The sequence below is a fragment of the Pristiophorus japonicus genome, chromosome 3 (assembly GCF_044704955.1).
Source record: "Pristiophorus japonicus isolate sPriJap1 chromosome 3, sPriJap1.hap1, whole genome shotgun sequence".
In the NCBI taxonomy this organism is placed as follows: Eukaryota; Metazoa; Chordata; class Chondrichthyes; family Pristiophoridae; genus Pristiophorus; species Pristiophorus japonicus.
The window spans coordinates 292,845,137-292,873,124 of NC_091979.1; the positions used below are offsets into that span (position 1 = coordinate 292,845,137).

General features: G+C 41.0%; 1 protein-coding gene across 4 annotated transcripts; it reads right to left on the reverse strand.

Moving 5' to 3' along the window:
• Positions 1-395: 395 nt before the first annotated feature.
• Positions 396-17,382, reverse strand: LOC139260325 (zinc finger protein 518A). Of its 4 annotated transcripts, none has more exons than XM_070876801.1 (2): positions 17,300-17,382; positions 396-8,402 (listed from the first exon to the last, which is right to left on the reverse strand). In XM_070876801.1, the coding sequence occupies exon 2, from the start codon at positions 8,235-8,237 to the stop codon at positions 2,757-2,759; it is 5,481 nt and encodes a 1,826-aa protein (XP_070732902.1). In that variant the 5' UTR covers positions 8,238-8,402; positions 17,300-17,382; the 3' UTR covers positions 396-2,756. The 4 variants fall into 4 exon arrangements, with proteins under 4 accessions (XP_070732902.1, XP_070732905.1, XP_070732904.1 ...); XM_070876804.1 differs by lacking the exon at positions 17,300-17,382 and adding an exon at positions 17,060-17,132; XM_070876803.1 differs by lacking the exon at positions 17,300-17,382 and adding an exon at positions 16,828-16,902.
• Between the last annotated feature and the right edge of the window lie 10,606 nt (positions 17,383-27,988).

Consider the following 27,988-nt stretch of genomic DNA (forward strand, 5'->3'; position numbering starts at 1 on the left):
TCAACATTTTCTACATTTAATTAAAAGGGTTGGATAAGTGAAATATTTGCTAAAGCAGTATGGGAGGTATCATGGGATATGACATTTCCTGGCTACTGGGACAGACCAGATTAACTGCATTAAAAAAATTGTTTCTTCTCGTATTGGTTTTGTATCAAGAACAAATGGCCATTTTTAACAGTAGACCTCATATATAGGAATAATTATACCTCACATTTCAATACAGCTATGATAAATTTTGCAGTGAAGCAATTTAAATCTGAAATTCAGTGTAATGAGTTTCTGCAAACTCAAATAACTGATGCTATATTTAATAAAGTGTGAAATAGATTGCAAGTATTTAGAATATAGTGTAATATATACAATTATGACAGGTAGGCGAGAGAGAAGAAAAATCAAATTATTAACTTTATTTCTGAAGAAAATGTACATAGGTGTATTCAAAAATAATGTACAACATTTGTAAAAGCTGGTCTTGAAAGAAATAACCCAATTTTGGTAGTGCATAGCTATTAAGTATATATAAAAAAGTGTTAAGGTTTTGAAATTGTTTTTTTGGAATTTACTCAAATCCATTTCCAATATACAAAAAAATCTAATTTCAGCTCCAGCAAGCAATGGTTTATTTAAGCACATACCAAAAACTACAGCAAGAAACCTTTGGTGCATTTACCAGTCAGCTGAAATGATGTTTCAAAGCCAGGAATTACTTTACAAGCTGCTTAATACAGTAAAGAATCATTAATGTAAAAATATAACCCAAGTTATTAACATTACATAAATATTCGCTTTTTTTTTACACTTTGCGATAAAAAACACAGGTTTTCTTCTTCACAAGTAGGTGTGGTGTTGCAATTAACGAATAGAAAAATAGAACGCTTCTATAACACTACCCCTTCAATATATCAGAGTCCGAGCAAACTCCTAGTACCTTCACACATCTGCAGGAATAGTAGAAACCCTACTTGGAATACCGAATTCAGATTGTTGAACTGTATTCTACGTTCAACAATATAAATTCTGGCATTGCATAGGTTTTCAGTGCTTCGTAGCCAATTTAGCCGATTGAATTTCTAATACACGGAATGGAAAGATCATCCAATAAATGCACATTTTGAACATGACAAGCAGAACAGACTTTCAAATGCAAGCAGCTACTCAAAATATATGGGGATACAAGGACAGATTAGCAACCTGCATCCATATTAACTTAATTTGAAAGATGCAAATGATCAGAGATAAAAGAACTATCAACAAATTTACACCTCTCCTTTTCATCCAGAACTCCCTCCTCTAACATTGGCATCTTTTGTTTTTTCGAATAGAGATGAAAAACAGTACATAAACATATCAGACACAATTTTATGTGCCTGCTAGGAGCTGTCAGCATCTGGTGTCTGCATCCATCGTGATCTTTATAGCATTCCAGACCTCATTTCTTGCATTGATTTCTACGCCTATGGTGTCATAGAATCCCAGAAGAGGAGGCCACTTGTATCATTGTCCTTGTGTCAGCTGTTTGAAAGGGCTATCCATTAATCCCACTCCCTCTTTCCCCAGAGCCCTGCAATAACCCTCTACACTGGCCACATATTGAACTTGCAGTCACACACCAAAAGTTGATGGAGGACTAAACATTTCCAAGACTGCATCACCCTAGAAGGCTTTCTTAGTTATCTGTTTCAAGAATCTAATTTGAAAAAGGATGAACTGAAATAGAAATTCCTGTTGGTGGATCTTTACAACAATCTTAGCATAGTATTTCCTCTCCCAATCCTGCTTTAGGGCCATTTGAGGAATGCAACAAATGAGTTGCAGGTTTATTGGTGTCATCGCAGCATCCTAAATTACTCTCTTCCTACAGTGATAGAGCTCCTGATAATCCTGTGCCTCAGGATATATCCCAGCACAATTCTGGTTCATTTTATTGACATGGAACTCTAATTGACAGTAATACACCAAATATCTGAATTATCCCAACTGCAATGCATACCTCACCGCATGGTACATGAAAGATACCAAATAAATGTATTAATTAAAAATGTACCAAATATGTTTTACATTTTATTACAATTCACTGCATTGAGGATAATCAGGACGGCAGAAAACTGGGAGTCGACTGTTTTAAAATCTACACTTTAAGTCTGTTTAATCATGTTGTGTTAACCTATGCTCGTCATATAGCCAACAGTTAGTAGTACAAATGATTGTCTTTGCTCGAGCCCAGCACACAAACTATGTGCTAAATAGGACGTGTGTATTAGGACAAGTGACATTTGTTTAAACCATGTTTACTTAAGCAAAATTCTCAACTATCACAAATTCACAAATACAATAAATTTACACCACATAAACAATACCCTTATTGAAGATTTTAGGTCAAAATAGAAAGCAAAGAAAACCTATAAAACATTACTATTAGCGCCAAATTCCCTGTAGAGATTCTTAAAGAGTGCATTTATTCAGTTAGTGTTATTTATATTATTCGGTAAATCCTAATACTGTGCCAGGGCCACTGTTACAAACAGTTTAAAACTTGAAAATACCTGTACATTTTATAGAAGCATATAGCACATTCAGGTTTGAATACTTATCTCTTATTCAGATTCCAGAAGACACTACTCTAACAGTTCCCCTCAAAGTAAATTTTCATTAACAATTGAAGCAGTGCATTATAGTGAACTGGACATATGCAAAACACGAAGGTCACAAATTAACTTTCAGTCTTGGGCCTTTTTCTGACATTTAGTCGGCTATCAAATCAAAGTGTTCCAGTCCCTCGTAGCCTCCATCAAATGTCTTTGACCATGACCCACCCAATCATCCTGGTTATCAAATATTCGACCACAAAACCAGCAGCTGAATGTAGCCTCGATTGCTTTATTTGAAATGGTTTTCACAATCTGATAATTGTTCTTGCTTGTCTTTTTCAACTTCAACTTCAGTACATATCTTTCTTTCACAGGGCTCACTGGTTTTATCTGTTTGCATTGGTTGAGGAATCCTTTTGCAGCTACTTGTATACTGCTGCAAGAAGGATTCAACAAAGCACCAATTGTTCTTTTTGATAAAACTACTTTGAGAACACTTCCTTTACACTTATTAATGGTTTTCATGACATTAACCACTTCAGGGACATCTACATCAGGATGATTAAGCACTATCACAGGCTGGTTTCTTCTAGGACATCTAATAAGCTGACCATGATCAAAAGGTACAAGTCTCAGGGTTTGCACAGTTCTATCAGTAGCAACCTTATTGCTAACTTCAACAGGTTCGTTTAGTTCTTTCTCTTCAGTTTCTTCAAGCTCACTAAAGCTACTAGCCATTGTTTTTGGTGGTTTTTCAGAATTTTCCAACTTTCTTTTTAGTCGTTTGCTGTATCTGAACACAAGTTTTTCATTACATGACTTTCGTGGTTCCCACAATTCATCTGATTTCTCATCATCCCATCTGCAATTTGGCTTTGTTACAGATCTTGGAGAAATAAGTGAACAGGCTTTATTAGTATTTCTTTTCTCTGTAGAGTGAATGGATGAACTTTTGAGAACTGGAGGAATAGGAAGTTTAAGGGAAGCCTGAGCACTGATTTGGGGAGGGAAGTTGTAGTTTGCAGCAGTTGAGGGTACAGGCTGATTCACTGGTAGCAGGATACATGGAGAGCCACCTGTAAACAATACAGCCTGACTAGGTTGCTGTAGAGGCTTAACGAAGTTGCCTGAAGCATCATTGTGAAATGTCACTGAATTTTTCAGGAATTGGTTGTCTTTCATGCCCGTCTCCCCATTAGAACTTTTAACAAATCGCAATAAAATCTTCTTCTGAGGAGGCCCATTTCCTTCAGATATGGAACTAGAATGTGCCACAGTATCTTCACTACTAACTCCAGTAGATTTTTTCTGCATAATACACTGAAGCACCACAGTTTGTTGGCCAGATACATTTTCTGTAGTTGTACTTCTCAATGTGTTCACACTACCCAAAAGAGTCCCTTGTCTCAATGGAAATGACAATGAATTATTTGATACAGATGACTTAACATTTTCAAATGGTTCATTGAACAAATTTGCATCCTGACCATTTGTATTTAATGAACCGTTCTCTGCTGTACGGTTCTCATTAGCATCGGACACAAGCTTTGCATAAGAATGATGATCAAATACAGCAGAAACTGGACCTTTCGGCACAGGGTCGTTAGAAGACAAAATGTTTACTGGTGTGGTCTTCATGCAAGCTACTCTGGAACTGCTAGTTAATGAACACGTATTTTGTCTGGTTTTGTCAGATAATGGTGTTTGTCCTTGTATATTGGCATTTGTACTATCCAATATTTGAGGATTACCACCACAAACAATGCTAGCAACTGCACCAAATGTACCATTACTGAAAGTAAGTATTAAGCCAGGCCCCTTATCAGTCAGGGAGGCAGAGTTTCCGGTAGCAACTTTTGTCTGTGGAACTGAACCCCCAGAAACTACTTGCAGTCGGGATTGTTTTGTCAAATGTAAGGGGACTGCTGAACCTTTCTGTGATGGTTGGATTAAAACCGGTTTAGTGATGCCAGCAAGGCGTATAGGTCCTAAAAGTGCTACAGGTGCGATAGATGAGTTACTGCTTCCATTAGCAGAAGTACGAATTGCATCCTTTATTAATTGTTGGTTGATTATTTCATCAGAATGAGTCTTTAACAGTGTGTTCAGTTTTTCAACATTTGGTGGCATGCAACTGCTTGGTACAGGTGGCGATATAGTCTGCAGCGTATTTCTCCCACCAATACATTTATCATTATTTAAAGCACAGCTTTCATTACTTTCAGCATTTAGATAGTCCAACTGCAAAGCCAGAGAGTCTTGTTTAATGGAATAATTATGCAAATCAGTTTTGTTTGTTGCATTTCGTGTACTGGTCTGTCTCTCTAGAAAACTAATTGGACTACTTTTGGGACACAGTGGTTCACTGCAAGGATTTTCATCACCAAATACAGAGGTGGCCTTCAATGCATCAAGTAGTAACTGATTTTCTTCAGGAGCCAAGCAACTCATTCCATCTCCAGTCTGTAATGAGAACACAGATGTGATTCTAGGCATTACCGGGGACACATTGCCATCAGAATCACTAACTTGCTCTTCCAAAAAGTCTTCTGCAGAAATACTATGATTGATGTTATCTTTGGTATAACAGTCTACATCCGGTTTATTCAGGCAATTTGTTTTTTCTGAAAATGAATTTGATCTACAGTAATCCAGGATATCGCTCTGTGAACCTGCGCTATTGGCAGAAATTGTTTCACCCTCTTCTGTATTTTGAAATTTACCATTTCCCTCTGAGCCAGCAATCCAATTACTATTACATTCCCTCAGCTCACATTGTTGAGCCTGCACTGTCGCCCAATTTCTGACATTTAGCATTTCATAGACATTTTTGAACTCCTTTTCACTGTCTCTTTTTATGGCTTCAGCCTCTGGTTCAGACTCGCATTTACTTTCTGCACCATCATTTGAACATTGATAATAATTAACTTGGTTAGTTTCCTTTACATTCACGGGACAGATATTGCTTTGTTCTGAAGCAGTTGCGTTTTTTAATACTGTGCTGCCAGAATTAAGGTTATAATTAACCATAGAATTATTAGAGAGTTCATCATATCTTAGGTTTAGAGTTTCAGCTCCCAGTTCAGTTGAAGCAAAACTAGAATTTGATGTAGAACTTGTACATACTGTAGATGACGATGACACTGAAACACTTTTTGATGTCACCAATCGGCTCTCCGCATCAGATTCTTCATTAACTATTTCAGAAGGTTTCAGCATTTGCATAAGTATAGGTGAATTAAATTCATTCAAACCTTGGCCCCCTGGATTTTGACAGCCAAGCAGCAACTGTGAAGGAATATTTATAGATGATGGTTTATTGGAAGTTGAAACACAAGCTGTTGAAACTTCTCCATTTAATAGACCATATTTTGGAATTATAGAGGACTGTGAAGTTACAATACGTTGTTGAAGATTTGACAGACAAATTCCACCAACTTCTATCTTGTGTGGCTCTCCAGAGTTTGATTCAGACTTAAAGGAACTTTGAGGAACAACTTCTGATGGTTGTGAAATCATTGCTGACTTTAAATTATCTCCTTGCGCTTTCAAAATATTAGATTGTTTTGGAGTAGATATGTTCACATTAGCATAATTATGAACAAAAGGCAGATGGATGCCTTTTATGAACTGCAATGAGGTATCACAATCTGACCGAGACATCTTTTTACTAGATGTCTGCCCAATCTGGCTATTGGTTGAAGGTGCAGATGTCGGAGATGGATAACTGTTTGAAACTGAATATTTTTCTGAAGTTGGAGGCTTGTTTTCTATAACTTGATTATCTAGCATACCCTTACTTATTGCAGTCTCAACCAGATTCAATGAAGATGTTGGTAATAATTTACCTGTTTGAGCTGAGCTCATGCCTATAAACAATGGCTGTAGTGTCTTAACCGGGGTAAAATTACCATTTATTACAGTAGATACTACACGAGACACCTGTGTTATAGAGGTCTGCATCTTCGAATCCACAGAACGCTCAGTTACCATGAATGCGCGAGGCTGACTGGTGAAAATATTTGATAATCTAATAGATTGTGCATCCACGCTCGATGTGTTTGTACCAGGTAATCCAACATTTGAATTTCCTGCAATCGGAGGCAAATGTAGAGAGTTGTCATTACTGGCTTCGGTTTGAGAATTTGAAGCACTTAAATTTTGTTTGCATGCAGGTATTAGCTTTAATACTAAATGTTGTTTGCCATTTACCACTTTGAAGCCCATAAATTGAGCATTATAGTTAGGTGGCACTGATAACTTATTGTTCTTTAGCATTACTACAGGTGCTGCAGGAGAGGATATGTTTCGGGATATTTGATTAAAACCACTATCTTCTGCTCTCTTCTTTGGAGAGCTAGTTGAAGCTACAGGCTTTGGTCCCTGAATTTCATCTTTCTCAGCATTGATATCTTTAGGACTAACTGTTTCTTCATTCAAACATGCATCTACAGCTGGTGAAGATTGTGGCACCTGATGGCGGAGTTTCTTTGTTGCATTATCAGATCTCTTATTATCCTTTGTAGCTACCAAATTCAGGATTTGCCTTTTTTTCCTCCATTGTGCTTTCCGAGACACCCCATTTTTGTATCTTTTCAGGACAAGTTTCAGACCCACTGAATTCTTCAATTTTCCTTTCTGACATGGCTCCATTTCTGGTTTTGAACTGCTGCCGTCTGCCAGACCCTTATGGACAGCATTAATGTGCTTTATAATATAGTCTTTACGTGTTGCACCATAGTTACAATATTGACAGCAAAAAGGAAAAGCTCCTGTGTGTACAACAAGATGTCTTTGAAACTCACCTTTTGTATAACTTACATGCTCACATTTACCACATTTGTACTGAATCACATCATGTCGGTGAATGTGCTGAATAAACGTGCCCTGATCCTTTGTGGAAAATCGGCACTTTTCACAGCGAAAATTGCCATTTACACCATGTTTCCAATTTAAATGCTTTCTCAGCTCTTGCAAAGTATACATTTTACCATCATTACAAACTTCACATTTAAGTAGAGGGGTACGATGTTTCAGTCGGTGTTGGCTCAGTGACTGAAAATCATTAGCAGTAAAATTGCACAACTCACAGGGATATACAGGCAAGTCTGCAGCATGCAATTCCTGATAATGTTTCAATAACTGCTTTGGGTTGTATTCAGCACTGTCTTTACATTTTGCACAGCTAAAACGTAAAACCTTTACCAATACAGCTTTTGCTGCCCCCTCTGGTGGTTTAGATGTCCCACCCAATGACTGTTGCACAGAACTGTCCTTGACAGAAATAACCCGACGGTCCACCTGAGCTATGCTTCTTTTCCTGAAAGATTTTCTTGCAGTCTGGCATTTGCGTAGTGATGTTTTACTTGGATTTACAAGCACGTATGGAGAGATCTTTTCTTTCACATCTAATCTTGACAGAACAACTTTTGCATTTTTAAGTTTGAACTTCAACTTTTGCCAAGACTGTTTATTCACATGTTTATTCATAGTCACTGAAGGTGTAAATGAAACTTGTGCAAACATTTGTGCTACAGCTCCTTTGTCCTTTTGTGAAAAGTTTCCAGTAGGCATATTTCGTTTATTTCTACAATACCTCTTGCTATTTGCATCTGCAAAAGTATTTGCTCTCTTGTCAGACTGCATATTTCAGTTTTGTAGAATGTCAATCGCTAATGTTGTGGAGACTTGTTAGATGCCTTCTCTCCAATTGGTGTATGTCACAACAAAGCTCAGAATGTTCATATCTTCGGATTTTAACTCAGACAAAATTGGGCAGTAGATTTATTATTCCTCAGCACGCTGATAATTCTGTAAAGTATAAAAAATGATTTTAAATTCAGGTATTGCACAGAAGCAAGTCTCTGATATGCTACAACATTACAATTCTCATGAACATGAGCTAGTGACATTATTGTGTAATTTAAACAGGTTCTTTGTAATATATCAAATGAGCCAAAAAAAGGGTACAAAATGATGCAACTGAACCAGAATTGTGGAAGCTCTGGACTATCAAAAATAACCTGCAAATCCACGTTTAAACATTGCTGGGACATACAGCTTACAAACTGAAACACATTGTGGCAAGTTTTGGGTCTACCTTAGAGATAATCTCCAGTACAGCAGTGCTGACCACTCCTGTAAGTGATCCACGCATCTTAGGTTCATGACTGTGCCGAATATCTAATTTATATGATAGTGTAACCTGGGGATATAACAACAGGCCTTCTTTGTGATATGAACTCAATGAAACTTTTGCTCGTGTTCTACCATGCACTTCTCAAATCCTTCCAACGGATGCTGAAATATTTTAGTTATGAGGCCAGATAGAAATCGCAAGCTGCTTTATTTTATAGGCAGCCAGTGAATATAGAGAAACATCAATCAAATTTCACAGTAATTCAACTAACAACAATTTGCATTTATATAGTGCCTTTAACGTAGTAAAACATCCCAAGGCACTGCACAGGAGTGGTACAAGACAAAAAATAAATTAACCACAGAACTCTCCTCAAAAAAAAAAAGAAAATTAATAAAAATACACTGCACTTTGCTTAACTTTTGCTGACCAGCTTCCCAATTCTAAACAGCACTGGGCTTAAGATGAGCAAGTTTATCCTTGCTAGGCCTGGCATTCCTTACTAGGCCAAGCCTAGCTGACTGACTCAAACAAAATCAAAATACTGCAGATGCTAAAAATCTGAAATAAAACAGAAAATACTGGAAACACTCAGCCGGTCAGGCAGCATCTGTAGAGAGAAAAAAAACAGGTCCGGAATTTCCAGTGGGTAATAACAGCGAACCAACAGCGTTCTCTGTTATTACCCTTTTGAAACTGACCGCAACTTCAGGATTTAGTGCACACGCATCTAAACGCGGAAATCCTGAAGTTGCGGTCGGTCGTTCACTGTTCCGATACAGGCTGCGTGTGACCCCCACCCAGCCATCAGTGAAATTAGTGAAACTGATGAAAACTTGCGCTTTTCCGCAGTGATCACTGTTAAATACCCCATTACATGTTAGGTTTTGCTGGATTTGGTGTAACTGAGATTTTAACAGCGCATTGACTGCAAAATAAACATTATGGCCCTGGAAAAATAATTTTAATTTTATGGAGTATCAAATTTCTCCATTAATGATAAAAATTACAATTTCTAAGAAACATAAAAAAAACATTTTTATATTTTCTTTAAATGTTCATGATTATTTTAAGTTATATCTCGATACGAGAGCTCCAACCTTTGTTTTGCTCTAACATTTTTTAAGTCGGGATAAAAGCATGTTCTCATTTCCTGCATCCCTGTCTGAGAATTTTGCAATGTAATTGGCTGCTTAGACGGCTTGTTGACGTCACAGAAGATCATGTTAGGAATTCCCTATTATATTGCACTAAAATCTTTTGCGCGTCGAAAAGGGCAAACTTCTCGCCAGCGGGGCCAGCGGTGCACGCCTTTGCTTCCTTACTGACCGCAAATTCCGCGCCATAGATGTTTCAGGTCGATGACCTTTCATCTGATTGCCTTCCTGTCCATGTGTATGTGTCTTTTTTCTGTGTTCCCACCAAGTGGGAGGCCCATTCCTCTGAATTCTTCCTCATCAATGATTCACCAGTAGGACGATTACTAAAACTAACTCCTGCCCTCTTGGGAGGGCAGGTTTAAAAAAAACATTTACCCTCATTTTCAAAAATAGGGACCATCCAGGATTAATGGGCCTTGGATGAGACAAGAGACTCTTTGTAGACTGCGAGCCTCAACATTCCACTGAAACTGCTTATCTGGCCTTAATACACATCTTAAATGCCTGTTTCATTGCAAAAAACACCTTTGTCTAAGTAGCTGTGGTTTTTTAAACCTGTGAAAAATCACCGTTTTAAAACACACATGTACTTAACTCATTTCCAAATTCTTTCAATGAAGAAAAATCCTCTCCATTAAAACCAAAAAATATCAAAAGTACCAAAACATAATAACCTAGGCGATCCCTCGAATAAGTATGACTTGCTTCCACATGAGTTCACAGATGTTTCATTGAAGGACCCGATGTTCCAGTCCTGAACTCCAATTGAGGGGGTGGAAGATGCCTGTGTGTGGATTTTTTTAACGTGTGATGACCATTGCGCACATCAGCCACCACACGGGCTTGACAGAGCGAGGCCTTTATCCAATGGCAAGGATTAACCAGGACGCCTTGAGACCTGCTCTGCTGCACGGACCTAGTGCGCACACATATTGCAGTGTGGGCAGGCCCCTGCTGCCCCTGGGCCCTCGGCTCTTCTGGGCCCCGTACCCTCATTCGCCGCACCTTCGCCCATGATGTTCCAGGGTCCGACGCTCCAGCTCTATTTATCGCACCAACCTGCGGTGGTGTTCTCACAGGTCGGGGCGACCTTACAGCAAGCAGTAAGGAAGGCAAATGGCATGTTGTCCTTTATTGTAAGGGGGTTGGAGTATAAGAGTAAGGATGTCCTGCTACAATTGTACAGGGCCACACCTGGAGTACTGTGCAGTTTTGGTCTCCTTATCTAAGGAAGGATGTACTTGCCTTGGAAATGGTGCAACGGAGGTTCATTATTAATTCCTGGGATGAGAGGACTGTCTTATGAGGAGAGATTGTGTAGAATGGGCCTACACTCTCTGGCGTTTAGAGGAATAAGAGGTGATCTCATTGAAACATACAAGATTCTGAAGAGGATTGAAAGGGTAGATGCTGAGAGGATGTTTCCCCTGTCTGGCATGTCTAGAACTAGGGGGCACAGTCTCAAGGTAAGGGGTCAGCCTTTTAACACTGATACAAGAAATAAAGGGTGCATAAGGAAAGAAAGAGAAATAATTTGTCTATTTGTTTCTCAATAGATTTGGGAAGGGGGGGGGCGGAAGAGAAAAGAAAGAGAAATCATTTGTATATTTGTTTTTAAATAGATGATCACTCATCGTGCTGCACGAGGATTCAAGACCTGTACAATCTGGAAAGGTTTTATCTGTGTTCCTGAACAAACCGATGGCACAACAATAGCTGCCACTATAATAGCACGATGATTAAAAACAAAGAATAAACTAGAAAATGAAATCAAAGCATGTTATTGGTTTTGTGGGTGTATAATTGTAGCAGGAAAAATTTAGCTTCACAAATGACAAAAACCACAGATCCAGCAACTCACGTAGAAGTTTACTGATGAACAATGCTGATAGAAAAGGAGGCAACAATTAATTAATTTATTAATTGAGTACCATCACTAAATATATAAGCAGAGGGGAATGGACAGGATATCAAATTAATGGAGAAAGTGCAGCTGTAAATCTCCTGTCTGCTCAACATCTTTCCTTCCCCCACAATATCTTACCCTGATGTTTCTTGTGTCCTCCAATCTGTGTCACTCATATCTCTCACACAAAATGCAGGCGTAAAGGCTAGGAACCCACCCCCCATACACATCTCTCTTCCCCATTTTGTTCTCATCAGTATTGCCAATAGGACCCACACTCCACAACTATTACACAGCTAAACCCAATTTGTAGCTAAACCCACTACCCATGTCTAGTACTGCTAAATACTTGGTATCTCATTCCAACTGGTGCACCTCACATACTTTATTGCTGTGCATTCTCAGCTTTAAAACTAGAAAGGAATAAAAATGAATTACACAAGTATTTCATAGGTAAAGGACATACCTTGAACAAAAACTGGCCCCTCCAACTAACAACCCTCTCTCCAAGCTAAACAGAGATTTCAGCATCCTCATTTCCCCAGTCATGTTGGGAAGTCAGATGCCCAAGGGTGGATCAAAGAGTGAAATTGATGATAACGAAGGAAGCATGCAACCTGGACTTTTCCATGAATCATGATCTCGGGCAGTTAAAGTCAATGGGAAATCCTCCATATCTTCGCCACACCACTCACACTATGCAGAGATTGTGGCTCCTGCTACCAAGATGAGCAAAAAAAGGGACAATAACCCCATTCAATTGAAACAACTACTACCTCATCCAGAAGCAACTCAGCACCATCCCCCACTGAGCCAAAAATCGACCCCATGTAATGTTGCCTCTGACAGAGATGGAATTGGACCCAGTCCAGAGGAAAACTGGCTCTGGCACACTTCATCACACTATACCCCTCCTCCATCTCTCCCTCCTTCTAGTTTCCAGATTGATCCAGTTATCCCATCACTTTCTAACCTGTTTGATTTGAATAATGGACTTTGAACATATTGTATGTTAACACAACAAATATGCTGTATTTGTTCATATACTTATCATTAAGAATAATTCCACCCCAAATCCAAATCTCACTCCAGAACAATGAAGTTAGTCAAAGTCAGAGCGTGGCTGTCACTATTACACACCTCCTACCATCTGGTTGAGGGGACACAAATGGTTAGGTTACTCCCAGTTAGTTGGAAAATCCAGGGAAATGCAAGTTTTAAAAGATAATGTATGTACTGTACTTCAACAGTAGTATTTTCAGGATTTTAAAAAGTTTCAGAATTCAATAGCATTCTTTCACACGGATATTCTACTTCAAATGATGATTATGATCAATTGCTAGTTTAACTCATCACATCATTCTTGACTAATTAAAAGCAAACCTTGTTTCATACGAGTGATCTTTGTGCTCATTTTCAATTGAAATAGCACAATTCCTGTGCATCACTATATATTCAGGCAAGTAGGGGAATAAGGAAGGGGAAATGGTTAACATTGTTCATCCAGCATTAATTTTTAAAAGTTTCAAAGTTTAAAAATGAAAAAAAATATTGCGCTACTGGTTGCTCCTTGCCAAATGAAAAATGCCCTCAAAATAGGCACATGCCATCACTTAGCAATGATTACTGTTATTGCTACATTAGTGGAAGTATTTTGCAAGGTGATGTTGCACAGCCATTAAGGGCAATCCCACTGCAAAGTGAACTTGAAACTAGAAATGTTCATTGGTTTCAGCTAAGTTCGGGTGGGCCTAAAGCTACTGTAAGACAATCAGAAATGTTATTTGAGATTTGGGCAATTTGACTTGCTTTAAAATTATCTAAAGCAGCCAAGTATGTTCCACAAGGTGTTCTTAATACATCCACAATCTACTATTCAAAGCAGTGTTAGAAATGAACAGTTAGTTATATGTTATATAGTAAGACACCAAAACTAGTTTTAAAACAAAAAGAATGACAATATAATTAATTTTGTATGTGATTGAAGCATTTCTTCACAATTGTCAAGCATAACTATAAATCACTATTCCTTATTAATTGCCCCTGGAGAGAAAACAGTGGATTTCAAACCCAGAGGTGTGCAGTTTTATTTTAACAGATATTTTAACAGAGCAGACAGCTAACATGCCTGACCTTGCTTTCAGTATGATTCTGCTTCAGTTAGTGAGAATGTTTTTCAGCTAAAACTAAAATACATTGTTTTTAAAGAAGTGGCATATTCTTCGGGAAGCAGTATGTGTCGTAATAATTGACAGCATCACAATTAAGTCACTTATAGTCACTGAAAAGGTTAAGTGTTGGAAATAACTCTCACCTCACAACCCACCCACCTGCCCCCCAGTAGAGAGTTTGCATAATGTACTTAATAAATACTTCTCATATTTCTAGACAGCAGGATTATAATATATGTGGGTCAGATATTTTCACCCAGTCGATGGATGGAAAATCCTGCCCACAGGGTCATTCTAAGCAAGTGTTTTTGGACATATTTCTCACACAAATATTAAATACTTCACAAATGAAGTACCTCTTTACATGTAGTCTAGAGCATCGGCAGCGTCCATTTTAGAAAAAATGGTGCTCTATTGAGAAACTTTGCACAAAATATTTGGATGCTATTTTCAAGAAATTAATTTGTAAAATTTCTCATTTAAAGAGGCACTGTCACATACTGGTGAGTTTTTATACAGTCCCAATTTCTTGAACAACCAACTTGAAGCACTCAAAACTGTCACATCAACTACCTGAAAATGTTAACATAAGAAATAGGAGCAAGAGTAGGCCATTTGGCCCCTTGAGGCTGCTCCACTATTTAATACGATTATGGCTGATCCGATCATGGACTCAGGTCCACTTCACTGTCCGCTCCCCATACCCCTTATTGGTTAAGAAATGGTCAATTCTCCATCTTAAATTTATTCAATGTCCCAGCTTCCACAGCTCTGAGGCAGCGAATTCCACAGATTTACAACCCTCAGAAGAAATTCCTCCTCATCTCAGTTTTAAATGGGCAGCCCCTTATTCCAAGATCATGCCCTCCAGTTCTAGTCTCCCCTATCAGTGGAAACATCCTCTCTGCATCCACCGTGTCAAGCCCCCTCATAATCTTATACATTTCGATAAGATCACTTCTCATTCTTCTGAATTCCAATGAGTAGAGGCAAAACCGACTGAACCTTCCCTCAAAAGTCAAACCCCTCATCTCCGGAATCAACCTAGTGAATCTTTTCTGAACTGCCTCTAAAGCAAGTATATCCTTTCTTAAATATAGAGAACAAAACTGTACACAGTATTCCAGGTGTGGTCTCACCAATACCCTGTATAACTGTAGCAAGACATCCCTGCTTTTATACTCTATCCCCTTTGTAATAAAGGCCAAGATTCCATTGGCCTTCCTGATCACTTGCTGTACCTGCATTCTAACCTTTTGTGTTTCATGCACAAGTACCCCCAGGTCCCGCTGTACTTTGCAATTTTTCTCCATTTAAATAATAACTTGCTCTTTGATTTTTTTTCTGCCAAAGTGCATAACCTCACACTTTCCAACATTATACTCCATCTGCCAAATTTTTGCCCACTCACTTAGCCTGTCTATGTCCTTTTGCAGTTTTTTTTGTGTCCTCCTCACACATTGCAGAGTACTTTCTATATTGACTGCAGCTTGAACCTACACTTCTTGTACTACTTAGTGGCACAGCACACTGAACAACAGCAACAGCTTGCATTTATATAGTGCCTTTAACATCGTAAAATGTCCCAAGGTATTTCGCAAGTGCTTTATCATACAAAATTCGACACCGAGCCAAATAAGGCACTATTAGGGCAGATGACTAAAAGGTTTGTCAAAGAGGTGGATTTTAAGGAGCGTCTTAAAAGGAAATAGAGAGGCAGAGAGGTTTTGGATGAACTTAAGTTTATGGAGAGTGGAAGATGGGAGTCCAGCCAGGAGGTAACAAAGGCACCAACATGTGGAATAAAGGAGTTCGGAATTAAAATTTGATTCTCTTACTCTGTTGAGCTCCTGATCTTGGTCTGGGGATGACAGGAACAAGGGTGGAGGGAATTCCGGAGCTTAGGGTCTCAGCAACTGATGGTACGGCCGCCAGTAGTGGAGCAATTAAAATTGGGAATGCAAGAGGCCAGAACTGGAGGAGCACAAATCACAGGATTGTAAGAGGTTACAGAGATAGGGAGGGGCGAGGCCATGGTTAGATTTAAAAACAAGGATGAGGATTTTAAAATCAAGGTGTTGCTCAACCAGGAGTCAACGTAGGTCAGTGAGCACAGGGGTGATGGGTGAACAGGGCTTGATGTGAATTGGGATGCAGGCAGTAGAGTTTTGGATGAGCTTAAGTTTATGGAGAGTGGAAGATGGGAGTCCAGCCAGGAGTCAAGTCTAGAGGTAGCAAAGGCACCAACATGTGGAATAAAGGAGTTCGGAATTAAAATTTGATTCTCTTACTCTGTTGAACTCCTGATCTTGACCTGGGGATGACAGGAACAAGGGTGGAGGGAAGAAAAAAGTGAAAATTCTCACACCCCACTGATGTTGAATCAGGACATTGTATACCAATTTTCGACTGTAGCAAAAAATGGTTGTTTTTAAATAATCCAAGTCTGTCAAGTCAAATCCATAAAGGTAGTTGACACAAAACATTCATAAACACTGCATAAATGTCCCGTCATAATAATGTAAAAATGTGGCATCCTGGTGTAAATTAACCTAGTTACAAAACTATCAATATATCTTATAGCATTGAATTTCGGAAACACTCAATTTTTCATAATAAATAAACCACAGAAATGTGTAAATGTCTTGATCTAGGTTATATGTATATAACTCAGCCCTGGCTACAGTTTACACGTGTCGTATGCAAACGACCAACGTGTGAAAGCGAAATTTCGAACTGAAACAATTTCAAGGTGAACAAGTACAATTCAGATCCATCTACTTACATGACTACGAGACTATTCACTGGTAACTGCTTCGAAAGTTGTCTACAGCGGAAAATAAAGTACTATGAACATTACCTTCTTGCAATTAAAGTATCCTGACTTATTTCCCTGGGCTTGATCCGAGGCCGAAAATCACGAATAGAAATCTACTTATCCCCACCGTCAAAATGGCGGACGTATACACCAACACGGAATTAAAAAATTGGTTTATGTATTTTCTTTCAGCCAAGCACTTAAACTCACAAATAATCGTCTTAAACTACAACAACACCGCAAAAGCATTTCCATCCTCCATCCGACTACAGACCTCCATGTAGCTACACTTGCCGACAGTTATCGGCTGCACTATTTACTCTCAGCCCGAAAATGTCCTCCTCCCACGACTCCTGGAAGTGAGACGACATTTTCTTCACTCTTCAGCAGTGCAATGTATTTCCCACTGCAACCAGTCGTGACGGCTGCGAAGCGGGCGCTGGAAAGTGAAATAACCTCTTTAACCCATTTTGTTGACGAGTGGCTTTTTTAATTGTATTTGCAAAACTCTTACCATTTTTGAAAAGAGTGTGCAGGTCACTATAAGCCGCCATGACAGTCACATCCGGGCATTGTGCGGCTGAGTGGAGCGATACCGGGCTGCTGCCGGCCGGTGGTGAGTGGGTCGCTGCAGATCCGGCTGGGGTGGGGGAGGGCGGTGGTACCTGACAGGCAACTTCCGGCAAAAGTGCCATCAAAGACTCTTCCTGCTTGAATAATCTACACCATCCGCATTTAGTGTAAAATCTGAAACAGCAGAAAGTGAAAGACGATTACATTTGATCACAGCGAAGGATCACTGGGTACAAGGCCTGCTAGTCTCTGATTTCCACGTAAACATCATTTTTTTATAAAATGGAGCCCGTTTCTAATTCATCGGCAACAAACACCCTACTTATTGTTTCATGGTTTAAAATAAACCCTGTATTTAAGGACCTATTTAACAATGAATTATGTGTGTAATCTGTTTCATTCCAGCAAATCATAAATATTAAATCCAATATCTTCCCAATGTTGGCAGATCTGATGTTAGCTGCAAACTATTTCTGAAATTGCACCACTAAATCTAATGCACTGCAAGTCTTTTGGAAGTCTTATATGAGTGTCAAGAGTAAGGTCATTTCTGGTTGCAGGAATCTGGTAAGGTTGGTAGCATCAGTGTTGATATCTGACACAATAAACTTTGATATTAATGATTATTTGTTTGCTTTACACTTGATCTTCCTTAACCTTGACAATGCTGCCTACTCTGAGCCCAAATGGAACCTTTGGGTCTTTCCATTACCAAAGCTGCTTCCATGGAAGATGTTTTTCATGCCAAACGTCCAACAACATTGTACTCTTTTATAAAGAAACCTGTCCCAAGATTTGAATATTGCTTCTGTATCTCTGGAGACTCTTCTAATACCTCGCACACACCCATGGATGCAACAAAAAAGAGATATCTAATAGGGCAGGGACAATCAAATCTTTTGTCTTAATGGGCCCTTAAGATGTGTACTCACTCTTGAGCTCCATGTGTCACATATAAATGATTAAAATACAACATTAATGGAATACTTTAAAACATGGGATTTTTAACTATTCAAAAACTGCTTTAAATAATCTACATGAGCATTTTATGTTACTTTGTGTATGTTGTCTCATATTACTAGAACAGTAAGTAATGGTAGTAAATTGGCTTTTTGAATATATTTACATATATTTTGGCAATAAGATATGCCTTTTTGTGATTTTCCTTTCTAATGAGTGGATTTTCTATTTTCATTAAATTAATGTATATATTTCCACATAGATACACATACTTTACTAATACTATTTAAATTTAGTATAACCTTTCTCTTCTAGTGATACTACTTGTCATTGCTGTTATCCCTGTTAAGCTCCAAATATACTTCTCCATGCATATCTTCCTCCTTGAATGCTTACTGTGCTGCACTCAAAACTCATTATACAGTCTCCTGCTCTAATTTATTCTTCCTCAGGACTTCATAATTGTAACACTTATTAACTCTTCATTCCCTTTTCCCTGCATCTACAGGCTTTTAAAACTCAAGCTTCATGCTGTCTTATCCCATCTGTTGATTTATTTTCTTTTTTTCTCTTTTGCTTTTCAACCATAGTTGTCTCCTGCATTGATTTTACAAAAAATGAGAATAAAACTATGACATGTTTCAAATTGATTTGGTAATTCAAAGAGCCTCCATCTTTCTGACCAACTACAAAAATGTAATAGTATTTGGTTTCTGTATCACAAAAGAAAAGAAAGAACTTTCTGTTCATATAGCTCCTTTCATGTCCGCAAGGCATCCCATAGTGCTTTGCAACCAATGAAGTACATTTTGGATTGCAATCACTACTGTAATGCAGGCAAACAGCAGTCAATGTACGTACAGCAAGATTCCACAAACAGCAATGAGATAAATTACTAGATAATGTTTTATTAAGGTATTGGTTGAAGAATAAATCTTGGCAAGGATGCCAGGAAATTCCCCTGCTCTTTATCAAATAGTGTCATGGGATCATTTACATCGAACTGAAAGTTTAATGACTTATCGGAAAGACAGTATCTTCAACAATGCAACTTCTGCACTGAAGTATCAGCTGAGTTTCCAGAGTGGGGTTTCATACAATCACAGAAACTTAAAGCACAGCTCTCTGAAAGAGCAGTCATACTTCGTCCCACATCCCCGCTTTTTGTCCGTAACCCTTTAAGTTCCTCATCCTCAAGTAACTGCAACTCCCTTTGAAAATTATTTATGGAATCAGCTTCATAATTAATTTTGAGCGTTCCGGAGCCAGATAACTCCAAGTGAAAACATTTCTCCTCAACACCCCTCTAGATCTTTTGCCAATTATTTTAAATCTATGACCTCTGGTTATTGACCCATTCACAACAGGGAATAGATTTTTTTCTATCTGCTCTATAAAAACATCTCATCCTCTTGAAAATCTCTATTAGGTCACCTGTTAATCTTTTCTGTTCAAAAGAGAACAGTATTAACTTTTCCAACCTCTCCTCACCATGAATGTACTTCATCCCTGGTAACATCCTGGTAAACCTCCTCTATACCTTTCTAAGGCCATTACATTTTTTCTGAAGTGTGGTGCCCAGAATTGTCCACAATACTTCAGCTGAGGCCTAACTAGTGATTTATAAAGTTCTAGCATGATCTAGGGTTACGGACGAAAAGCGGGGATGTGGGACGAAGTATGACTGCTTTTATATCCTATGCCTCCATTGAAAGCCCAAGTAACCCACAAGATTAGGGCTCAAGAAATTGGGGCTAATATATTAGCATGGATTGAGGATTAGTTAATGGACAGAAATAAACCAGTCATTTTCTGAATGGCAGAATGTAACTAGTGGAGTGCTGCAAAGATCAGGGCTTGGGCCTCAGCGATTTACAATCTATATCAATGATTTAGATGAGGGGGGCAAGAGTAATATATGCAAGTTTGCTGATGATACAAAGCTAGGTGAGAAAGTAAGCTGTGAGGAAGCTGCAAAGGAATATAGACCAGTTAAGTAACTTGGCAAGAAGGTGGCAGATGGAGTACAATGTGGGGAATAGTGAATTTATCCACTTTGGTAGGAGGAATGGAAAAGCTCAATATTTTTTGAAAGGTGAGAGACTTGTAAATGTTGCCATTCAGAGGGATTTGGGGGTCCTTGTAAACAAATTACGAAAGTTAACGTGCAGGTACAGCAAGCAATTAGGAAGGTAGATGATATGTTAGCCTTAATTGCAAGCGGCTTGGAGTATAAAAGTAAGTAAGGCTTTCTGCAATTATATATGGCTTTGGTGAGACCTCACCTGGAGTGCTCAGTACAATTTTGTTCTCCTTACCTAAAGAAGAATATATTTGCCTTTGAGGGGGTGCAACAAAGGTTCACTAGATTGATTCATGGGATGAGAGGGCTGCCCTATGAGGAGAGATTGAGTAGAATGGGCCTATAGTCTCCCGAGTTTAGTCGAACGAGAGGTGATCTCATTGAAATGTATAAAATTCTTAGAAGGCTTGACAAGAGTAGATGCTGAGAGGCTGTTTTCCCTGGCAAGAGTCTAGAACTCAGGATCAAAGTCTCAGTATAAGGAGTCTTCTATTTAGGACTGAGATGAGGAGAAATGTCTTCACTCAGAGGTCTTGTCTTACATCCAAGTCTAGATCACTTATAAAAATTGAAAAGAGTAATGGACCTAAAACTGACCCTTGGGGAACACCACTGCAAACCACCCCATAGTCTGAAAAACATCTATCCACCACCACTCCCTGCTTCCAGTAACTGAGCCAATTCCATATCCATACCTTCACTTTCCCCTTAATTCCATCGGCTTCCATCTTCTTAACAAGTCTCCTATGTGACACTTTGTCGAATGTCTTCCAAATATACTGTATTACCTTGATCAACCTTCTCTATTACCTCATCAAAGAATTCAATCCAGTTTGTCAGACACGATTTGCCTTCAACAAAGCCATGCTGGCTTTCCTTGATTAACCTATGCCTTTCCAAATGGAAGTTTATTTTGTCCCTGATGATGCTTTCCAGTAACTTCCCCGTGACCTTGTTAGGCTGACTAACCTGTAGTTTTCTGGCTTATCATTCTTCGTTTTTTTGAATAATGGTTTTGTGACCAATGCCTATGTTATTTCTACCTTTGCTTCTTTCAACAACTGAGGATGCTTTCCATCTGGGCCACATAACTTTCAATAATGCTAATCTTTTTAGTATGTCTTCTCTGTCTATTATTATCCTGTCCATAACTTCCCTCTTTTTTTAGTGTAATCTTCACATTATCCGCTTCTTTTGTGAAGACAGATGGAATGTACTCATTTAATGTCATCTGCCTTTACATGAAGTCTTCCCTTTGGGTCCTTAATAGGCCCAACTTTTTCCCTAGCTAACCTGTCACACTTTATGGGCTAGACTTTCCACGGTTTTTTGCATGCTTAACGCCCACTTAACATCCATTTTACCGCTGAAATGACGTATAACGCCCATATATCGCCCATTTTGCCACAAAATGGAAACTGACGGGCATTTTTCAGAAACTTATTGCCGAGCGTTACTTTCCCCACGTGCTTAATGCCGGGAAAAAATAATACCACCCACCCACTTTTTTGGGGGTGGAATCATCAGAGTAGGTGAAATCAACGTCCATAATATCGTCCAACGTTACTTTCCGCATGGAATTAACACCGAGATTCAATAATACCGCCCGCCCATTTTTTTTTGTCGTAAAGACCACAGTTGGCGAAACTAACGCCCAGGAGATAGCCCACCGTCACTTTTACCACCTCGCACACATATCGCCCACAATATCACTCGCCCAAAGCAACGCCCAGAAAAAGTGGAACTGTTCTGAACTAAAGCCAGCGATGTGGCTGCCATTTTTAAAATCCCAGGTCACTTCATTCAAAAGGCTGCTTCAACTTCGGCGGAGTTTGCATTGACTCTGGAGTTCCTCTCAGGTGAAGTGACCATCTCAACAGACATATTTTCCGACTCTGGACTATTGGGCATTTATTCTTGGTGTATTTTAGTGAGGAAATTATTGCGTCTGATCAATCGCTATTATACTTTCATTGCAATGGGGCCAGCAATTTCTCAGCCTGCATCGATTAATACGCAGATGCTGCAGAGTGCAGATGGCTCAATGTGTGATGCACATCATTATATCCCCAATTTAAGACGTGCAAGAATGAGGAGGAGGGCCAGACCATACACATCCCGCATGTACAGGGAAAAGAGGTCTTACCTCGACGTGTCTGACCACATCTGTCTTCAGAGACTGCGCTTCCACGAGGTAGTGATCAATGAAATATGTGAGCTCATCAGGCCACATATGCAGCCTGCCATCAGGACATCAGTGTCGGTCGAGGTCAAGGTCACCGCGACACTGTTTTTCTATGCATCCGGTTCCTGTTGGGCCTCCGTGGTCGAGATTTGCCCTCTGTCTCACCATGCAACCCATCGCTGCATTAGAAAGGTCATGGAAGCCCTGTACGCGAGAAGGATGGACTTTATCAGATTCCCCATTGTTATATATGTGGACTTCTATTTACTCCGTACAGCCACCAGAGGGCTCATTCCCCGGAGTCCCATAATCCCTTGGGAGCACAGGTATTTAAGACGGCTTCACAGGTTGGAGAGGCACTCTGGAGACCTGCAATAAAAGACTAAGGTCACACTTTACTTTGAGCTCACAGTGTTCAGTCTGACTCTTTCTCCATACACTACAACTGGCAACGAGGTACAGATAGCGAACACAAAGATGCAGAGAACAGTGGTCATCCTGGAAAAATTTTCGGAGGGAGATGATTGGGAAACTTTTGTGGTGCGACTCGACCAATACTTCGTGGCCAACAAGCTAGGTGGGGAAGAGAGCGCTGCCAAACGAAGGGCAATCCTCCTCACCATCTGTGGGGCACCAACGTATGGCCTCATGAAGAATCTGCTCACTCCAGCGAAAGCCACGGAGAAATTGTACGCCGATTTGTGCACACTGGTCCAAGAGCATTTGAACCCGAAGGAAAGCGTTCTGATGGCGAGGTATCGGTTCTACACCTACAAAAGGTCTGAAGGCCAGGAAGTGGCGAGTTATGTCGCCGAGCTAAGACGCCTTGCAGGACATTGTGAATTTGAAGGGCATTTGTAGCACATGCTCAGAGACTTTTTCGTACTTGGCATTGGCCACGAAACCATACTTCGCAAACTTTTGACTGTAGAGACCCCAACCTTGAGTAAGGCCATAGCGATAGCCCAGGCGTTCATTGCCACCAGTGACAATACGAAGCAAATCTCTCAGCACACAAGTGCTGCTACAAGTACTGTGAACACAGTGATGTTGTTTTCGAATCATAACATACAGGGCAGGTCACACATACCTGCAGCTACACGTCCGTAGATGTCTCAGAGTCCACCATCAAGGGTGATGAGAGCAAGGCCATTAACACCTTGTTGGCGCTGCAGGGGTGATCATCGTTTCCATTCATGCCAATTCAAAGGATACATTTGCAAGGGCTGTGGAACAATGGGACACCTCCAACGAGTGTGCAGGCGGGCTGCTAAGCCTGTTAAACCTGCAAACCACCAGGTTGCAGAGGAGGATCATGACAAAGCAGAGCCTCAGATAGAGGACGCAGAGGTACATGGGGTACACACATTCACCACGAATTGTCCCCCGATAATGCTGAATGTTGAACTAAATGGACTCCTGGTGTCAATGGAGCTGGACACAGGCGCAAGCCAGTCCATCATGGGCAAAAAGACTTTCGAAAGGTTGTGGTGCAACAAGGCCTCAAGGCCAGTCTTAACTCCAATTCGCACGAAACGAAGAACTTACACAAAAGAACTGATTCCTGTAACCGGCAGTGCTACCGTAAAGGTCTCCTACGAAGGAGCGGTGCACAAGCTACCACTCTGGGTGGTACCGGGCGATGGTCCCATGCTGCTCGGCAGGAGCTGGCTGGGAAAGATATGCTGGAAATGGGACGACATCCGAGCATTACTGCCCGCTGACGACACTTCGTGTGCCCAGGTCTTAAACAAATTTCCTTCGCTGTTCGAACCAGGCATTGGGAAATTCCAAGGAGCAAAAGTGCAGATCCATCTAATTCCGGGGGCGTGACCCATCCATCACAAGGTGAGAGCAGTACCGTACATGATGAGAGAAAGAGTAGAGATCGAGCTAGACGGGCTACAAAGAGAGGGCATCATCTCACCGATCGAGTTTAGCGAGTGGGTCAGTCCTATTGTCCGAGTCCTCAAGGGAGGCGGCACTGTCAGAATCTGTGGCGATTACAAAGTAACTATCAATCATTTCTCCCTGCAGGACCAATACCCACTACCAAAAGCCGACGACCTCTTTGCAACGCTGGTGGGAGGAAAGACGTTCATGAAGCTGGATCTGACTTCAGCCTACATGACGCAGGAACTGGAGGAATCATCGAAGGCCCTCACCTGCATTAACATGCACAAAGGTCTTTTTGTTTATAACAGATGTCCATTTGGAATCCGATCAGCGGTGGCGATATTCCAGTGAAACGTGGAAATTTTACTGAAGTCGGTCCCGCACACCATGGTCTTCCAGGACGACATCTTGGTCACAGGTCGGGACACAGTCGAGCACCTGCAGAACCTGGAGGAGATTCTTCGTCGACTCAACTGCATGGGGCGCAGATTAAAATGCTCGAAGTGTGTTTTCCTGGTGCCTGAAGTGGAGTTCCTGGGAAGGAGGAATCCGGCAGACGGCATCAGACCCACCAACATGAAGACGGAGACAATCGAGAACGCACTGAGGCCACAGAACGTGACGGAGCTGCGGTCGTTTCTGGGACTCTTGAACTACTTTGGTACCATCTTTCCGGGTCTCAGCACTCTGCTCGAACCACTACATGTCTTACTACGAAAAGGGTTTGGGGCAAAAGCCAAGAAAATGCCTTTGTAAAAGCGAGAAAATTGTTATGCTCAAACAAATTGCTTGTGTTGTATGATCCATGTAAGCGTTTGGTACTAGCATGTGATGCGTCGTCATATGGATTTGGGTGTGTATTGCAACAAGCTAATGATTTTGGATAACTGCAACCAGTTGCTTATGCATCCAGGAGTCTGTCTAAGGCCGAGAGAGCCTACAGCATGATTGAAAAAGAAGCGTTAGCATGTGTCTATGGGGTAAAGAAAATGCATCAATATCTGTTTGGGCTAAAATTCGAATTGGAAACTGACAACAAGCTATTTATATCCCTGTTTTCCTAGAGTACCAAGGATAAATACCAACGCATCGGCTGCAACCAGAGATGGGCGCTCACGTTGTCCGCATACAACTATGCCATCCACCACAGGCCAGGCACAGAAAACTGCGCCGATGCTCTCAGTTGGCTGCCATTGCCCACCACGGGGGTGGAAATGGCGCAGCCCGCAGATCTAGCCATGGTTATGGAAGCATTCGAGAGTGAGCAATTACCCGTCACTGCCCGGCAGATCAAAATCTAGACAAACCAGGACCCCTTATTATGTCTAGTCAAAAGCTGTGTGCTTCACGGGAGCTGGTCCAGTGTCCCACTGGAAAAGCAGGAAGAGATAAAGCCGTTCCAGCGGCGCAGAGATGAAATGTCTATACAGGCAGACTGTCTTCTGTGGGGCAATCGAGTAGTGGTCCCCAAAAAGGGCAGAGACAGCTTCATCAATGACCTCCACATTACCCACCCAGGCATTGTAATGATGAAAGCGATAGCCAGATCCCACATGTGGTGCCCAGTATCGATGCGGACTTAGAGTCCTGCGTTCACATATGTAATACATGCTCGCAGTTAAGCAATGTACCCAGGGAGGCGCCGCTAAGTTTATGGTCTTGGCCCTCCAAACCGGAGTCTAGGATACACGTCGACTATGCAGGCCCGTTCTTGGGTAAAATATTCCTTGTGGTTGCAGACGCATACTCCAAGTGGATTGAATGTGAGATAATGTCAACTAGCACGTCCGCTGTCACTACTGAAAGCCTGCGAGCCATGTTTGCCACTCACGGCTTACCCGATGTTCTGGTGAGCAACAACGGGCCATGTTTTACCAGTGCTGACTTCAAAGAATTCATGACCCGTAACAGGATCAAACATGTCACATCTGCCCCGTTTAAACCAGCGTCCAATGGTCAGGCTGAGAGAGCAGTGCAAACCATCAAGCAAGGCTTGAAGAGGGTAACTGAAGGCTCACTGCAGAGTTGCCTATCCCGAATCCTGCTTAGCTACTGCTCGAGACCCCACTCACTCACTGGGATCCCACTTGCTGAACTGCTTATGAAAAGAGCACTTAAGACAAGGCTCTCGTTAGTTCACCTGATCTACATGAACAGGTAGAGAGCAGGCGGCTTCAACAAAGTGCATACCATGATAATGCAAATGTGTCACGCGAGATTGAAGTCAATGATCCTGTATTTGTATTAAATTATGGACAAGGTCCCAAGTGGCTTCCCAGCACTGTCATGGCCAAAGCAGGGTGTTTCGGGTCAAACTTTCAAATCGATTCATTCACCGGAAACACTTGGATCAATCAAACTCAGATTCACAGACTACCCTGAGCAACCCACCTTGGACCCTACCTTTTTTGATTCCCCAACATACACACCAGTGGCAACCGATACCATGGCTGACCACGAAGCAGAACCCATCATCCACAGCAGCCCTGCAGGGCCCAACACACCAGGCAGCCCAGCAAGGCCAGCTGCATAGCAGCCCAGCGGGGGCCCAACAAATAATTCAACAACACCAGCTTTCACACCGAGACGATCAACCAGGGCAAGAAGGGCCCCAGATCGACTCACATTGTAAATAGTTACCCTATTGACTTTGGGGGGAATGTTGTTATATATCTGGACTTGTATTTACTCTGTACAGCCACCAGAGGGCTCATTCCCCTTAGTGTAAAGGGATCCCATAATCCCTTGGGAGCACAGGTATTTAAGAAGGCTTCACAGGTTGGAGAGGCACCGTGGAGACCTGCAATAAAAGACTAAGGTCACACTTTACTTTGAGCTCACAGTGTTCAGTCTGACTCTTTCTTCATACACTACACCCATGACCACGGAGGCTCAGACTGACAGGGCTGGAGCATTCTATTGCATTGCTAAGTTCCCCAGGGTGCAGGGAGCTATACAGTGCACTCACATCACCATGCAGCCACCTTCTCAGGACCTGGAGCGTTTTCGTAACAGAAAGGTCCAACTAATTGTCGCCCACAACCAGATCATAATGGCAGTGAATGCCAAATGTCCGGGCATCTTCGATGAGGCTCACATCCTGCGTGAGAGCGCTGTCTCTGACATCTTTAAGAGTCAGCCACAAGGACAATGCTGGATGCTTGGTGATAACCGAAATGGCCTAGCCACCTGGCTGATGATCCCCCTGCGTGACACCTGCACGAAGGCTGAGAAGCGATACAACTGGAGCCACAGAGACACACGCAATGTGGTGCACAAAACAATAACTGTGCTTAAGCAGCGCTTCAGATGTCTGGACCACTCAGGAGGGGAGCTACAATACAACCCTGAGCAAGTAGGTATATTCGTGGTTGTGTGCTCCATGCTGCACAATCTGGTTATCAGGAGCGGCCAAGAATTGTCAGAAGTTCTGATGCTCCACCTCAGAAGAGAGAGGAAGAGGACAACGAGGGGCTAGACGCTGACCTCGGGCCAGACAATCAGGT

Excerpts from the sequence above, each read along its gene's own strand:
- LOC139260325 (XM_070876801.1), bottom strand. The coding sequence starts at position 8,237 with ATGCAGTCTGACAAGAGAGCAAATACTTTTGCAGATGCAAATAGCAAG.